Consider the following 17,025-nt stretch of genomic DNA (forward strand, 5'->3'; position numbering starts at 1 on the left):
GTATGGCTGTGCAGACCCTATAATACTGTCAAAGCAATTACATGTGCTGCTTTTCATCCCGGCAATAAAATTAAAGTATTGCACACAGGGCCACAAACAGAAGTTAATGCAGTGACTTGAACTACTGCCATGCAGGGGAGTCTTTGGTGTGTGCTTGTGTATAGTAATAGGTTTAGGCCATAAGGTAAGCATTGTAGCTCCCTAGGGTTGGATTTTAACAGCGTGTGCACAGTTATACACACACTTTTTGAGGTCATATTCAAAAAGTGATTCAGCCACAAAATCCCATAGTTCCACAGAGCTGGGGGAAAGTTATATGTAAAAGGATTATAGGTCTTGATTATCCTAAAATGTAATGTACAACAAAGACAGATCACACGGGTGGAGTCACTTTTCTCACATGCGTTTTTTCGCTTTGCTTCTAGTCGTGCCCGTTCCATAACGACATGATTTGAATGAGTCAAACTTTTGGGTAACATAGCAACCTTCACGCATGTCCACACATGAAGAGCAGATGGGTACTTGGCAGCTACAAGAAGTAGCTGAGGCAAGAAGTTGGTAGACTTTGGCATGACACCTCCTCCCAATCAGGCTCTCTACAATGATACTTAAATGGGAATAAAACATCTGATTAAATGCATGCGTTCTTGGATTCTCTTAGTAGTCGCGCTTTTACAGTTGCATTTCCAACATCACTTAACGTGCACCATCACTATACGCAAGGGTTTCTTGATTTCAAATGTTAAAAATGAAGATCCACCAATAGCAGCAAGGAACATTTTAGCATTTGCTAATTGGCTGTACTGAAATCCTTACCCATTCTTTTCATACGCTTGGTCAATTCCTATCAAAATTTCTTAGTGTCAAGTGTTGAGTTTGCATTTGCAGCGGAACCGCTAATATTCAAACACATTCTTTAATTCCATTTCAAACAGTGGAAATAGAAGTGATCTGTTCCAGGGTCTAACTGTTGCAGCTATGTTTTAACATTATTACTTGTCAGACAAGTGTAAAAAGAACTTAACTGCTAACAAATCTAACAACAATAAAACACTTTTCCTTCATTTTGATACTGACGGTCTTCTAATTTCCCTTGTTTTTTGGAATAAAGTTCCAAAAAGACATAAAAGTCCAAAGAAAAAGCAAAAATGTCTCACTGTAGGTGAGCGCCGAAGAGCTGTGTCAAGCTACGAAAAGCCAAAGAAAAAGTGCAGACTTAATCCTTCGTTGGTCCCGCTGAGTTGTAGGGACATGACATCATGCTTAACAGTGGTTCAAACCGTGGAGTTTTCTGCGACTAGAGGCATATTATTCCCAAAAATGTTGGTTGAATTCTGAATTATAATACTTCAGAGGCGTCCAACTTTAGAGGCTCCACCGTATCTGGTATTGATAGCTCCAGTAATAACTGGATAGTGCCTTTTACTCTAGTACAATAATTAAAGGAGCAAATTCATTGATGAATTCATATTCCCATAAATGAACCACAGGTGTTCATTGTTGGCTAGCTGATAGCACTCATGCAGCCCCAGATCATGATGCTACCACCACCATGTTTGACTGTAGGCAAGACACAAATATCTTGGTACTCACTTGTATTCAGCTTGTATTGCCAGCTATAAAGACAACAAATAAGCTCTCTTTTGAGTCATTTTTAGTTGATAATGTGTAAATATTAAGTTTTACAAGGTGTACACTGACTGCTCTAATGTGGATCAAAGTTTCATTTCAATAGTATTGTCCCATGAGAAGATATACTGTAATAAAAATGGTTGCTGAAATGTGACACTGCACGTGTCATAACCCCACTCTTTCTTGCTGTCTGTTTCAGAACCCGTCCCAAGGTCCAGTTCAATGGCTACGTGGGCCATGAAAGCACCAATGGCCAAGCATCATTCGAAAACCCGATGTACGACACAAACATGAAGCCCACCGAGGCAAAGGCCGTTCGATTTGACACCACGCTCAATACAGTATGCACTGTGGTATAGTCCATCATGCCCACCGATACCTAAAAACAGCAGTCCAGCCTGGCTGTCTGCGGTGTGGTTTAATCCAACAGGACAAACAAACAAACTCATGAATGGCACTGGAGCAGTCTGTGTGGTGGCGTGCTGGTCAGCATACACTGCAGTGTTGTGCCTCTGCTTCCTCCCAACATGAGGATCCACCGTCTGTCCCTCTAGTCTTCACATGTGATAATGGGAGTAGACAGGGATGTCATTAAAGAGTTCATTTGTCAGGGGCTTTAGGGATGAAGGAAAAACAGGCAAGTCCAGTGATTCTTAACTTCCACCATAGAAAGGTGTAACTGCACCAATGGCCTTTTGATACGGGAATAGTTTTTTACCCCAATCCAATTCCATACCCCTATGCCAAATACATATGCACAGTGGTAAAAGGCTTACTGGCTGCCCCACTGGGTACCAGGATGGGTTAGGCAGGATAAAGTTGGATTTAATGGCAACTTGGATAGGCTTTTTTTGCTGGAAGGTGCACAAACTATCGTGACATTGGCATCTAAATGGACTAAACCGAGTGACCAGTTGCATCAGACCTGAAGTCAAGTGCAGAATGCAAATGGTCCTTGGAGCGGTCGTTTCAACGTTTGAAAACCTTTTTAGCCTGCTTAGACTATTGGAAGGTTTCAATTTATTAACAGAGGACAATCACAAAAGTTGTCTCTACCTTTCACTATTTGCTATATGCCTTTTTGTATTACGACAATATCTGCCACCCAATGAGACTAAACCATCAGAAACTTGTCAATTCTCTATGTAGTAGTGATTCACATAGCTGATGGTATGGGGCCTATTCCCACTCAATGCATTCAAATTGTGCAGTCTTAAGGTGTACAGGTAGTCCGCCTTGTGCCCACGGTCCAGTGGGATATTCCCCACCCATGATCCTGAACCTGTGAACCAGTCCTCCTATAGCTCCTATAAATCACATTTTAACACCCTAAAACAGTCCAAGACAACAAATAGACAATACGGAAGCAGAAATCCACATTATTGAGATGTTGCAAGCAATTGTGAGGTTTCAAACAGTCCGTACTTGGACTTACCAGGATTCCGTGCTCGTTGACTGAACAAGAGGAGACCTTGAGGCAATAAACTGTCAGAATTGTCGACCCAGGATTGAAAAGTCTTTATGTCCCTAGTGGAGGAGGAGGATATCAGCCAGGTGATATTTTTATCATTCAGCCACAAAATCAAAAGCAGATGAAGACACTAAGAGACGGTTTGAGTGACTGACATTAGACAAATGGACGGAGGATCTTCTCTGTTTGTGTACTGGGATAGAGACAAGCCCGGGTTGCTATGGAAACAGAGGCAAATTGTCTCTTCTGGCATTTTTCTTCAGTGAAGATATTGATGAACTTATGTTCAAAACCCAGTGGCCCAATGGGACTTCCCAATCCGCTGCTGCTGGGACCGCCCAAGTATAAACTTTATAGACTCTTAAACCGCACAAATTTTGCACTAGTGTGTTTTTCTGACTGGGTTATGAACAAAAAATAATTTTGGGGTAAGAAATGGTTTTGGAAAATGAGTCCTTCAAATTAAGAATTTTATTCAAAGCTTATATCTTTCAAAAAAAAAAAAAGATGATTAATTGATGGCTAATTACAGGGTTCCAGAGTGTTTGTATATACACATTTATATTTCACACCCCTGCCCTTGCTGAAGGTGTGAGAATCCGCTACAGCCCTGTATATTTTATTGCCGTGACAAGAAAGTTATGGTGAATTTACCTGTGGACCTCCGGCCTTCTTGTGTGTCATATTGGCACCATCGTTGTGTTCATGCTCTGGAAGCTCATGCCGACCTGCTACTAAAGGTCTCCTAAATAGCAGACAGTGTGACGCTTCACACTAAGACGGCATCATGTATCTCAGTGTGAACTCATTGATTCCACATAGCAGTAGCAGAAGTTTTCAGAATGAACAAAGTCTTTAAAAAGATGTGTTGTTAATGTCCCCAACCACTCCAATGCGTCTTTTAATGCACTTTTTCACCCCAACACACCTTTTTAAAGAGCACACAGCCTTTCATCACTTAAAAGTACAATTTATCTGAGCAAATTAGCTCTTTATTGTGTTTTGCACCTTCCCAATCAATACAAGGCAAGGTAACATTAAAAAGCTGAGTTTTCCAAACTGACGGCAAGAAAGAAAGGTTTTTATTTCCTCCGTACACATTCCTCACTTCCAGGTTAGCGTACCAATTCAAAGAGTGATGTCATGAATATAACAGGATACTTGAAGGGTGACCAAACTGGATCACTACGTATTTATGCTACAGAAGCTCAACTATTGCTGTCTGAAGATATCTACGGTAAAATAGACAGTGGAACCTGTAATGTCCAACAATCTATGACTGGTATACTGCTTGTGTGGAAGGATCTCATTATAATTACTCGTCTTTCCAACAATTTTGAGTAAACACAAACTTTTGCAACATCCTAAAGCATGGGTTTTTTTGGCTGCAGGACCCACCATCACGCCTCAGTGACCCAAACTGCACAAATGTTGCACAACTCAAACTTCTCAAACATCTTACATTTAAAGGGACTTTCGCGGCACACCATGACCTGCAGAATGAGGCGGTGGCCTCGCTCTTCTCCAGCAGATATCCGCAGCTGTGTGTCGGATGGACAACACGTTAGGTCCCCACTCAAATGTCCTTCCCCTCCCACTCAAGTTTGACAAAGTCGCTCATAAACATGGCACGCACCTCATGGCCGCGTCGCAAGCAAATCGCTCAGACAAGAATGCAAGGTGCATTCACGAACATCGGGTCATTACGTTATTAATTTTTTGCCTCGGCAAAGACACGCAACCCACCAGTTCAAAATCACTGTTCCAAAGGATCCTGTTAACTTCCAGCATCATGTCAATCAGGTGTTTTCAAAGTGTGGCACAGAGAGCCTCCCCTCAGAGGATATCATTTGATTGGGGGCTCCCCGGTTTTTATCAAGCTGCTGCACCACGACAGTCTCAGACACGTCTAAAGTGTGGTGTTGCTTTAGAAAATTCCAATCAGCTCTACATTTAGAACATTGGATATGCATGTTTTGAAAAAGTGTATGAATGATTTTGGACATGGGGGTTTTTGTCAGAATATCAAAAAGAATGAATACAGTAATCCCTTGTTTATTGTGGTTGATTGGCTCCAGATCCAACAGCGATAAGTGAATTTCTGCAATGTACAATTCCTTAGTTATACATCTAATATTTTCGTAGTTAAATCACATAAAACCTGTTTACGACCTTTTAAATGTGATTTTTAACATTATTAGAGCGCTCCGGACATTAAATAACACCCCTATAGCCACTTTACACTTATATTAGTTAACATAATAAGATAAAATAATACATATAAAACATCAAAAATTACATGACATAGACTCCCACATGTTAGTATTGGGAGAGTTTCTTGGTGTTTCTTTTTTTACTTCTTTCTGTACAATACTTCCTGCGGTGGCTATTGTCTCATCAATGTAACATCACTGACACCTAGTGACCAGTGTAGAATACTACATATCATCACATCTTTTATTTTAATTCAATTTGTATCGTATATTATTTTCATTGAAATTTTTTTTTCTATGCTTCAAAATACTTAATTTTGGCAAAAATTACGTAAATGTGCCTAAATAAGCAAGAAATAATAGGCCGTATTCAACCACAAAACGGGGATTTATCAGTTAATATGTTTTCGAAGAACAGTGAAATTCGAGGCGCAAAGTGGCGAGGGATTACTGTATAATCTAACACTTCTTTACGGTCTTTTGCCAGAAACTACCCACAATTCTTAACTCAAATTTTGGCTGGAACGTGAGTCATTTGGGGCTTAACTATACGTGTAAAAGTACAGGGACATGCAAGTCGTGTGCTGACGTGTTGTGTTTTTTTGTGCAACTTTAGAGGCATATTTTCCTCCCAAATCTTGACTTTATAGGTTCCACTGTGCACCATATCTTCAGTTCTGGAGTAGACATAAAGACAACATGCACAATGTCAGCGCCCCCTTATGGGGAAATATTGGGTGTTTCAAGTTTTGACGTGTGATGCTGGAAGCTCACTGCAGCAAATATGCAAGCTTCAGCTGATTTTTTTTTTTTTTTTGCATTATCAGTCAAAACCTACACACAGTAGTCTGCAGCATGCAGCAACGTGAATGTGTCTGAAATGTCTGAAAAGATGCTGCATTGGGTTTTGATGCCAGATGTAACTGCTGTCAGTGTGTGCATTCCAGTATCTGCAGGCTTGTTTCACACCGCACACTCAACATTCTCACATTAGGTTTGCGCTTCAGGCATTTTTTTGTTTGTAACCTTCATGACTTTGTCCACATTAATTTTACATTGTGGTTTGTTGCTGTATAAATAATTCACCTTCAATCTGTCCATCATGAACTTGCAAACAATACACGAGAAATCCGGTTCACACAAATAAGAACGACTTTTGCTGGAAACTAATCTTAAAAAGTAAGAAGAACATGACGTGGTTGTTAATTTATCCTGAGAAATTAGAATAAATTGCTAAATACACTGAAATGACCCCAAAGAATGACAACAGAATCAAAAGACTCGTATGTAGTAGTGTAGCTTTTAAAGACAACCGTTAAAGGCAGCTCGTCACAAAATGGTTGCGTTTGTTAATCGCTGTATGCTGGTGTGCACCCATTGAATTGATCTAATTATATCATTTGAGGCATAATAGAACCTGAAATTAAGAGGCTGCAAGGGTTCCACAATAAAAGGTCTAATTTTAACTGCTAATGGCATGCTGCTGATCTCTGAAGTGTGCCCAACACAAAAATGTAGACTCTCTTTATTATAGTCCTCTTTGTCGTGCCATGTAACGATTAAAGTTGCACTGCAAGAGGTTACATTTGGGTGGGAATTGAGCTGAATGCACAGTGAGCGTGTGTGCTCGTCCTCAAAGGTTACTGGTGCCGTAATAGGGTCTCCAGCCTGCAGCCACAATCAGAACTTATTACAGGGATCTCTGTGAGATAGTGGCTGTGCGGAATGAGCAAACTACATGGAATGAAATGCAAGGGTAATGTTTACCTTTCACTAACTTAGCTGTGGAGAGATACTGATTTGGCAAATGGATCATTACAGTCGTCCCTCGTTCAACACGGTTAATTAGCATTGGAAAAGTTCCTTATTCTAGTTTGTCGAACGTCACTTTTGATATACTTATATTTGTTTTTTATTAAACTAACGTGAATCCGCCATGCATAGATGTACAATCTAACAATACTGCTAGCTTTGTTTACGCCACATTGTGCACCGATTATGCGCAGGCTGCGGGATCTCTGAATTGACACAAGACGGCCACCGCTCTAACAATAGCAATCTACCGAGCTAACTAGTTAGCCTCCAATGTGTTTATGCTAAACTTCAGAATAGGTTTGAAACTGAGTGGGGAAGGACAAAGTAAGAAGCCGAATGGGTACCACTTCCACATGGAATGGGAGGAGAATTCTTCACTACGTCATGACGGACTGCAAGGACCAATGGCTGCAAGTTAAATGTAAAAATATCTCGTCAATGTAACATTACTGACGCCTAGTGAACAGAATAGTACATGTAACTTCCAATATTGTTTGACTAATGGGCCATGCCTTGCAATTGGCTTGCAACCAGTCCAGGGTGTACCCCGCCTCCATTCATTCATTTATTCATTTATTTCGCGATGTAGCGAGGGACGACTGTATTAGACTTTCTCCGTAATCCAGTATACGGCAATCAAAAGTGGGATCCTGATTCTAGAAAATAGTGCGGTTGTGTAAAACGGCCTTACCAAATGATCATAGAACTTACCAAGTGCCCTTCTTTCCCAGCAGCCTCCTGTTTTAGCACACAGCACAGCTTCCGGTCTGCTTGGAAACACTCTGGCAACATCAGTGTAAGCCGGTAAAGTCAGGCCTTCAAAATAAAAGAAGCACGCCAGTACAATAACGATTGAACCTCAGTAGGCTGTCGGAAAGTTGGGGTTGGGGGGTGGGTAACCGGTGGAAATTCTGGGGGAAGACCAACAACTTATTTTCCAGAAAATGTCCCTTATTGTCACATTTTCAAACGCATATGGGCAGACCCTCCAAACATGAACACAATCCGTTCTGTGTGCTTCATTTCTGCGTGTCGATCGGGACATACACTCAAATGATGTATTTCTTGTTTGTGTGAAGTAGATTTATTACAGTATCGTTTCAACAAATCCCAAAAAAATATATTTTTTCAAAGCGAGGGAGGTCCTTCAGGAGGTCAGCAGTGGTCACCATCACTGTCATCATCACCGCCATCCTTTTTGTCTCCATTGTGATGTGCTGCTCAACTTGAAATTGCAACAGAAGATACATTTTTGTACAGAAATATATTTTTTATGGAGAGTTTGTTTAAAAAAAAAAACAACAAATTATTAAATATGCTGTACTTTTTATGATCACTGATGTAGGTTGGCCAACACCTTGTTTATGGGAAGAAATGTTTTTAGTGCTATTATAACTCATACAAAACGATTCAACGAAAAGATGTCATATTAGAATGAGTGATGTTTCACAGGAACACTGGAAATGTTTTCTCCATCGCTTCAAGTGTTCAAGTGTTAAATAATGATAAGCATTGAGGTGATTGGTTAATTATACTGCAGCTCTGTGCTACTGTGCAAAAGTCTTAGGCAGCAATACAGTATGTTTGAGCAATGCTATAATGACCAGTGAGCCATTACAGCACCGGAATGTGACGCTGTAGAGAGCAGACCTCCGCCAAGGCCGTTGTCCAGTTAGTGGCTATTCATGTTTGGCACCACTGTACACCTTAAACATGGTTTAGAAAGTGTTATAAGTGGTAAATAATGATGTTATAAACACAATAACTCATTAATACACATTTGTAAACAACACATGCTATCATTTTCTTGCCTTTATAAAGCATTAACACACTGTTGATGACCAATTTATAAAGTATACTCTTATGAAGTGGTCAAGTGAACAAAATATTCATATTTCTTTTATAATTAAATAATCATTACTAATAATTATCGCCTGAGTGCAATCGAGATTTGTTGATGTGATCAATAAAAGTAGCAAATTGAATCATTTTTTATCAATGTTTTTAAGCAAATTGGAACAGTATTATGATAATATTCACAGCCATGATCATTTTGGTCACAATAATTATATCCAGTTGTCCCTCGCCACAATTTCCACTCGATCACGTTTTTTTCAAAAATGTATTAATTCATAAATCATGTTGTTTCGTGGTAGAATGTGGGCTGTTATTAGTCAAAAGATATGCATATCGAAGCACATGTGACATATTTTTGCCTAAATCAAACATGTTCAACCATAAAAACGGTTCAAATGACTAAAATAGAAATATAAAGCCTTCAGAAGATGCATTGAAAAGCATTCTGCTATGTAGGATTCTACACTGGTCACTAGGTGTCAGTCATGTTACCGGTGAGACACGAGCATCAGACTCCATCGCAGGAGCAACAAGCTTTCATTGCAGGTTTGTATTTTCTCACAGCAAGCACAAATTAAATCATCATAATGATAACACGGGCTACTGTTGCAGTCGTAATCCACTCCCAGCTGAAACTCAACTCTGAACCCACAGACGTCATGTCTACTCGGCTCTAATAATGTTTTATGCGCTAGCTAGAAAACTATTTCATTTCTAAATAAGGAATCCTACTTTGAAATTCACTTATCACGGTCGGGTTTTAGAAGCAATTCATTGTGATAAACGAGGGATTACTGTACATATTATTTAATGTCACGGTAGTGTGTAAAAACAAAGCGGCGGCTAAAGACTTTTGCGCATGACATATACTCTACATTTAGTTTCTTCTTGACGATGGAGAAGTTGACAGTGACTGCTTCTTTAGTTTAGGATGGCTTTCCAGTGTTCCTGTGAGAGAGCAGCTCATAATAATGCATCTGTAACTGCATTAGAGACAACTGTTCTCACGAGAGCTTTTTCATGACCTTCTTGGCCCCAAAGCGACGCCCCGTGTCTGTGTAAACGAGGAGAAACCACTCAGACGGGATGTGGTTCCTCCCAGTGGCATATGGACACACGCGTAGGCTTCAGTTCCATTCGACTCTATTGCAATGTTTGAGATCCACTATTTTGTATGACCCAGAGAAAGACATAAATAACGCGAGCAGACAGTATGTGAATGCAGCCTCATAACCTGTTGTCAAAGAGACTCACACTTTATCAGCTACAGTATTTTGAAGATTTGAGAATAAAGTTTTTATACAACAACAACTTTTGTCCTCCATGTGTGAACCGTGTCTGTCAGCGTGGTGCGCATGTTAAATTGCAAATCAGACGGTGTGTTTGTGCATGATTGAAGCACAGCAGCGACGTCCCGGGATCAAAGCAGCAGAGGCCTTCCTGTGTGGACTTTGCATGATTACACTTCTCACAGGTGTCCCGTCCTCTTCACACAGTGTGACAACGTTCACACAAGATTAATTGTGGATTGTGTGTCTGTGTGTGTATTTTTTCTCCATAGAGATTTGACAGACGGCCTCAACTTTGGATTGCCTCCAGCTTCTGCATGCATTCAATTCAAAATGGATGTTCTGCTGCTTTAAAATATGTAGGACTAGTGGAATGACCACATTAAAAATAAAATCATGACGTTGTTTCATAGAGGAGCCTAATATGGGAAATTCAAATAACAAAAATGACACTGGTCAATCGTGATGGGCGATACCAGCGGCGGGCAGCGCATATGGTACCTGGGCTTTCAGTGGCTTTAACCGGACACAATGTTTGGTCCAGTCTTGTTTTTAAAAAAATTATAAAATAATGCATATTGCCTACACCCGCCCGCTTCCAAAAACAATCAAACATCTCCAACACTGTACATAACTGCCAGGTCACTACAGAACTGTCATTAATAAATACATAAACACACATTTAACTTTGTATTAGGGCAGACAAATGATTAAACATTTTTATCAAATGAATTGCAGTTTTCCACTTGATTATGATTCGTCACCATTTGCAACTGTGTGTGAAATATGCCCATTTTTACTGCATTTTATGAACAAAAAGATGAATGAAAGATAGCACACATGTCTAAATATCTATTTGTCTAACACTGTTCTCTTTAATAGCACAACATTTGAATCACACTTTAACCCTGTTATTATGGGCCGTGAAGAGTTGCGTTCAAACGCACCGAGTAATTTAAACTGAATTCACGTTTTGAGTGTAAATACTGTATATTTTCTGGGATTTCCGAGCACACTTAAATGCATCAAATTGTATTTCTGCGGTAAGAGTTAGGTTAGTGAGTGACAAGAATATCTACTTATTGTTTTTCTTTGTCTCTCTGTTTATTTAGACCACACATACGCGCATAATTAAGACATTATTGTGATTTTTGGAGTGTCCATGAATGCATCTCGTGGCCATATCGTGACAATGAGGAAGTGAAGGCCAAAGTCTTCAAGATTAAACACTCTTAATGCACAAAATAATCATCAAACTTACTGTTTTTTCCATATGATGCACACAGCGCAATGAACAACTTCATAATCTGTCTCCCTTCTGCTTTCTGCATTGTTCTTGTGAAGTGAGGCGTTCAGGCGCTAATTGGTCACTTTCATTCATTTCTATTCATGCATGCCCGATGACAATTGGTGTACCCCACTTTGGGAACCTAGTATGTAAAAAGCTTGCTATCATTGATACCAATACAGATTATTCCATTACCAAGCCAACAGCTTTTGGAAAATAATCCACAAACAACATTAGTTGTCAAATCAAACACCGTATTTATGCTAGGCTAAAATAGAACGTAGTCAAGAAAGTGGTGTGTTGTCAGATTTGTGGTATTGCCGCTATGTCGCATTTACCATCATCAATGTCATTATCCACCCACACCAGTGACACTCCTGCGCTCAATCAGCATATTGAGAGGGAAAAGGAAAAGTTGTTCCTATAAACAATATTTAGACTATTTATCAACAAAACATAGCTGAAATTAAACAATGTTGGATGACTTCTTACAAACATATTTTCCACAAATGTAATATCAAAATATCGCTAACAGAATATGAGAATAGATACCAGTATCGAAGCCTTGGCATTTTATTATTGATATATCAGCGTCAATCCGCACATCATCCATCACAATTTAATAATAGAATTATTCTATTTCAGGGTCAAATTGTAAACATGATAAAATCATGATTAACTGCAATGTAGATAGATACATATGGGAATTGTTACATTTCTAAAATAATAATAAAACAATAAATGTATTAAATCATCTTGGATAAGACCAAAGCTATGTTACTTGAGAGCAGGTAGCCCCCACCCCCACGATAAACCGATGCGACTGGATATCCGGTTTGACAAGCGAGAGACAAGCGGCTGCATCAGTGGATCGATAAGAATCAGCCATAAATCCTGAGATTGATGGATTGTAAAGACATGCACCGGGTATCGCAAGACTAGCAAACGCCTGACAGTGAGTCGCTTTAGGCGAAAGTAGCTTACAATGATGGAAGACGAGAATGGATGTAAATTGTAGCAGCACACTAGCTAGTCACCGAGAAAGGTTTTCAACATATCAGCAAAACATACATCTTATTTATTATGTATTGTGTAAAACTATGACAGGAGCAGCATCAAATTAAAAGCACTAAAAGAATACACTACACCATCCACCAGTACGAGCCTGGAGTTTGTTTTTCAGAGAAGTTGTGCACCACAAATTTGCACATTAGTGTTCCATAACATCATCAAATCTTACCCTTTTGCATTCACGCATAGTATCAGAATTTGGGACGAAATATGAGGCGAAAGAAAATAGGAAAAATACAGTGTAGTAGTCTGTCTGTGCAGCATTGGAGAAAGTTACATGGTGTGTTCAAGGGCAGTCGAACAAAGCGGGACAGGTTGACGCTTGCGACAAACATGAACATGCAAAACTGGTGGGATTTCTAACTGTATATTATTTTTTGAATGAAATAATGGACCATATTTCCAAAAGTCTACATAAACTTTGATGTAGTTATTTACAAATTATCATTTTTATTTTCTTAAGTGTTTTTTAATTGTTTTTTTATCATTGCACATGAAGGTTTTCCGCAGCACGGTGATGGGGGACCACTGCCTTACAGAATGCTTGGGGATATGATGTGCTCTTTTACGCATTTGAAAATACTGTAAGAATGCCACTTTGGTCGTATTGGCCTCTTTATTTCATCATGTAAAAGTAAGATAAGATGAACAAATGTAACCGTAGGATCATTCGTAGAAACATTCTGGATCAGATGGCCAGTGAAGAGGCGCTTGCTTCCACTGTTGCCTTTGTGGGCTAAAACATCAGCATCCCTGTTTGAAATGAAGCAAGCCTTTGGACAGCTTGTTTCCATCCACTGCGAGAAGAAAACTTGCTTCACGGTGAGGTTGTAGAACGAGACAGTAAAGTCCCACTGGAGGATGCCTTTGTTCTCCCATTTTCAAACTCTTTCTTCAATGTCCCAGAGACGAAAACCCTTCTGATCAGCATCCCGTTGTGTAATCTCGCTTTAGCCCAGGTTTTATGCGGCACCTGTCGGCTCTCATAGTTCACAGGGGGGCTTTTTACGACCAGGAGGAGGAAAGCGTCTTCTGATCGATCTCATTTTTTGAGGAACGTCCAATAGCATAGGCAGGTGGCGACAATCCAATAGTACAGAAAGTCTCTTATGTGACTAGGAAGAGAGCTGCAGCCTGAGATTTTGGCAACGGACATGTTTTGTCGACAGTAGTGTTTGACAGTGGGTAGCGGTATTTGATCATGATCCTCTCTCACGCTAGCTCTGAGGTGAATGTTCTTTTGGTCCATGTATTTTTTAAAGAAATGGAGGACCAGCAGACATACAAGCAGCAAGGAGGTTCAGACTGTGCTGGGTCCTTTAAACTCTGCTAAACATCTACACATCGTCTTATGAGAGTCACTGCAATGCTTGCTATCGTAAAAAACGGCACCATACTGATAATTAATGTTGTCGCATTGGAAGATGTGGACCCCAGGATGCAGAGACAGAGGCAGCTTTGCCCAGAAATGAAGAACTTTTGTGCTGCTGTAACTAATCCAATGTAGGTTATGCAATAACTAATAATATATCTCTTTAATGAATTAATTGTATTTCTTAGATTAGGTTGAGATCCACACTTTGAGGCCACACTTTTGGACACCCCTGCACTAACTACATTAAAATATCACAAAATGCATCACTTTTGTGGTAAATTTGTTTCTTCATTTTTGCTTTTATGAGAAAAACGTGACACATAGATGCATAAAAACATATTTTTGTTGTTTTGTCAGGAATGAAATGGTAAAACCTGAAGACACGCAGGCCCCTCCGAGGTCAAACATAATCTGAAATCACAGATTTTCCATCAAAAATAAAAGGAATAGTGATAATCTGTCCATGTTAAACTATTGCCATCATAACTGTACAAGCAACGTTGTAACATTTTAACATTCTTACCAGCCATAGAAGTTTCCCTGCTGTTAAAATGTACACTGAAACACTGTACATGAACTTTGATGACAAGTGTTGTGAAAAAGCTATGAAAATTAAAAAAAAAAAAAGCAAAACATTTTTTTTTTACGAATGGTAAAAAAAAAAATACAGTATGTATTATCCGTGCACAACTATGGGGTGTTGAAGCAACACTGAACAAAATGAGACGGTTCATTGACCTCCAAAACACAATTAAAAAAACAAAACAACATACACGCTCAAAAATTATGGGATTTCCAACTGTACTTTTATTTTTTAAATAAAATAATAGCACATACTTCCAAAACTGGTATGCATCTGCATCAAATTCAATGTAGTTATTTACTTACTCTTTTTTATTTAAAAGGCAGGAACCAAAGATGAGAGGCATGTGTGAGCTGAGAGGTGCTTGTCACTGCTGTCCTTCAATAGAGCAGATAAGGCATCTTTTTTTTTTTTTGGACAGCAGAAAGTCAAGTGCATGAAAGATATTTTTATGCTCTGCTGGATGAATGAATGAATTTGACTGCCTAGATGGAGGATTATGTAGCCCAGCTCACCAGAAGGTCATCAGACTTTTACAACAAAGTATCAGTCTGAACTTTTCCTGCAGAAGGAAAGGCTGCATGTGCTTCATGACACATTCTATTTTAGTGCATCTTCAGAGGCATGTTTTCCCCCTAAATTGTAGTAAACTCAAATTGTTTCTTGTCAAAAATGTTTAGGATTGCGTCGTTCTATTACATCATGCAAAACTAATCCGTTACTTTTTGAGAATTCGAACTAAAAGGAGTACAGTAGGTACGGACTTCACCTTTGAACTCCCCAGGCCCCCAAAATAATCCCCAGGCCTTTGGAAGAAATGTGTGATTTGCCTTTGACCTCCGCCATCATGTGTTGGATGACACCCAGAAGAACACCATTCTTGCTTTGATAATGTACAATAATGTCTGGAACATCGCACCTTAAAGAGGTTTGCAGTCCTCGATAGGTGCAGAACTAGTGACATCCCATGCCTGACTCCTCCATACCGCGCTTTTAAGGCGTAGAAAACGCTGTCGTTGAACTATTTTGACGTTGTAATCCAATATGAGAAGGCCACCTTAGCGCAGCTTTTCATGAATTCATAGATAAATGAAATACAAGTAAGAACATGTTTTTTCACCCCAGCCCTATTATTTTCAGCGGGTTACCATGGTTACCGCCAGGTTGGTCACGTACCCTGAGACCTACAAATCGTATCAGCGAGAAATGAGAGACAATAAACAAGTAAAGAGATTGCATCTGTCTGAGAGACAGCATGAGCAGTCAGCATGCTTGGGACTGTAAGGCAGCAGCTGAAAACTTGAATTCCATGTTACAAGCTGCTTTCTCAGGGGCGAACATTGCAGGACTAATGCAAGAAATGCGAGTAAATTAAGATGCGTTGGGAAGGAAATGAACCTAAACGGTGTTGTTTTTCTTGATGTTAGAAATAAAACTGAATTTACGCACTTGATGCTATACGGAAAATGTTGGCTTTCGTGAGCGAAACAACAGTAAATCACAGCCATGCATTTGACTTGGGAACAACAAGTGATTGTATTTGGGTAACACATGTAGAAAACGCTGCACAACACATGTAGAATTCTTCAATTTCATGCCAGAGCAACCAAGGAGAACATCCATTTTGGGGTTTTACTCAGCCTCCATAAAATCCTTGACAGCAGATGAGAAAATGTCCTGTCATATTATCACATATGGATCATGTCACAGAATCTTTTAAAAGCAGTCACAGCTCCCCCGAGATGTTAAAGCTGAATAAAGTACTACTCCTACTAGTACTACTAGTACTACAATAAACTACAAACAGCTTATTTTCTCATTGGCATATATCAAAAGGTTTCGTTCTTGAATAATGAACACTTCGCTACCACCGCTGGGGAGGATTAAACCTCATTTGTTGCGACAACGTTTATGAAAAACTGACACTTTCAATTTGAGGAGATAACATAAGCACAAAATTGAAAAAACATCACAATTCATGTCAAGATGACAACATTTGTCAAGGTAAAGACATCACACATTTCTGCACACTTGACTGGTTATTCAGTTAAATTCACACACTGTATTTAAAAGCTTTGTTTCAAAAAAAAAAAAAAAAAGGCCAGAAAGTTGACTTTGTGATACCACATCGAAAAATATTTGCCTCGAAATGAGCAGAATGACACTACTTCAGCCTGAAAGTGACAAGATAGTCCAAATTTAAAGTTGAAGCGCTCTCAAAAGGTGTTTATTTTTTGCCACGTTCAATCACCGCCACCTCATAAAACACATGTAAAAACTGTGAAATGCTGAGCTCTATGAAAATAGAGGCAAATGAAACCTTGAACTCACCGAAATACAGTCATAACAATCGTGATGATTGGACACCACATGATTTTTAGATATAAATAGATCATTAACTAAATAACATTTTATTCACGTGGAGTAATTT

The 17,025-nt window shown here is 39.4% G+C and overlaps 1 protein-coding gene across 4 annotated transcripts in view; it reads left to right on the top strand.

Annotated features, from left to right (window-relative positions):
* The window catches only part of LOC129178114 (CUB and sushi domain-containing protein 1-like), a 493,613-nt gene extending 483,331 nt beyond the window's left edge, over nt 1-10,282 (top strand). For all 4 annotated transcript variants that reach the window (XM_054769950.1, XM_054769952.1, XM_054769951.1 and 1 more), the window contains one exon: nt 1,832-10,282. In XM_054769950.1, coding sequence (XP_054625925.1) covers nt 1,832-1,991 — 160 coding nt within the window. In that variant the 3' untranslated portion in view covers nt 1,992-10,282. The remainder of the gene's footprint in view (nt 1-1,831) is intronic.
* Nucleotides 10,283-17,025: the final 6,743 nt, after the last annotated feature.

Source organism: Dunckerocampus dactyliophorus, chromosome 3 (genome assembly GCF_027744805.1).
Source record: "Dunckerocampus dactyliophorus isolate RoL2022-P2 chromosome 3, RoL_Ddac_1.1, whole genome shotgun sequence".
Classification (NCBI taxonomy): Eukaryota; Metazoa; Chordata; class Actinopteri; order Syngnathiformes; family Syngnathidae; genus Dunckerocampus; species Dunckerocampus dactyliophorus.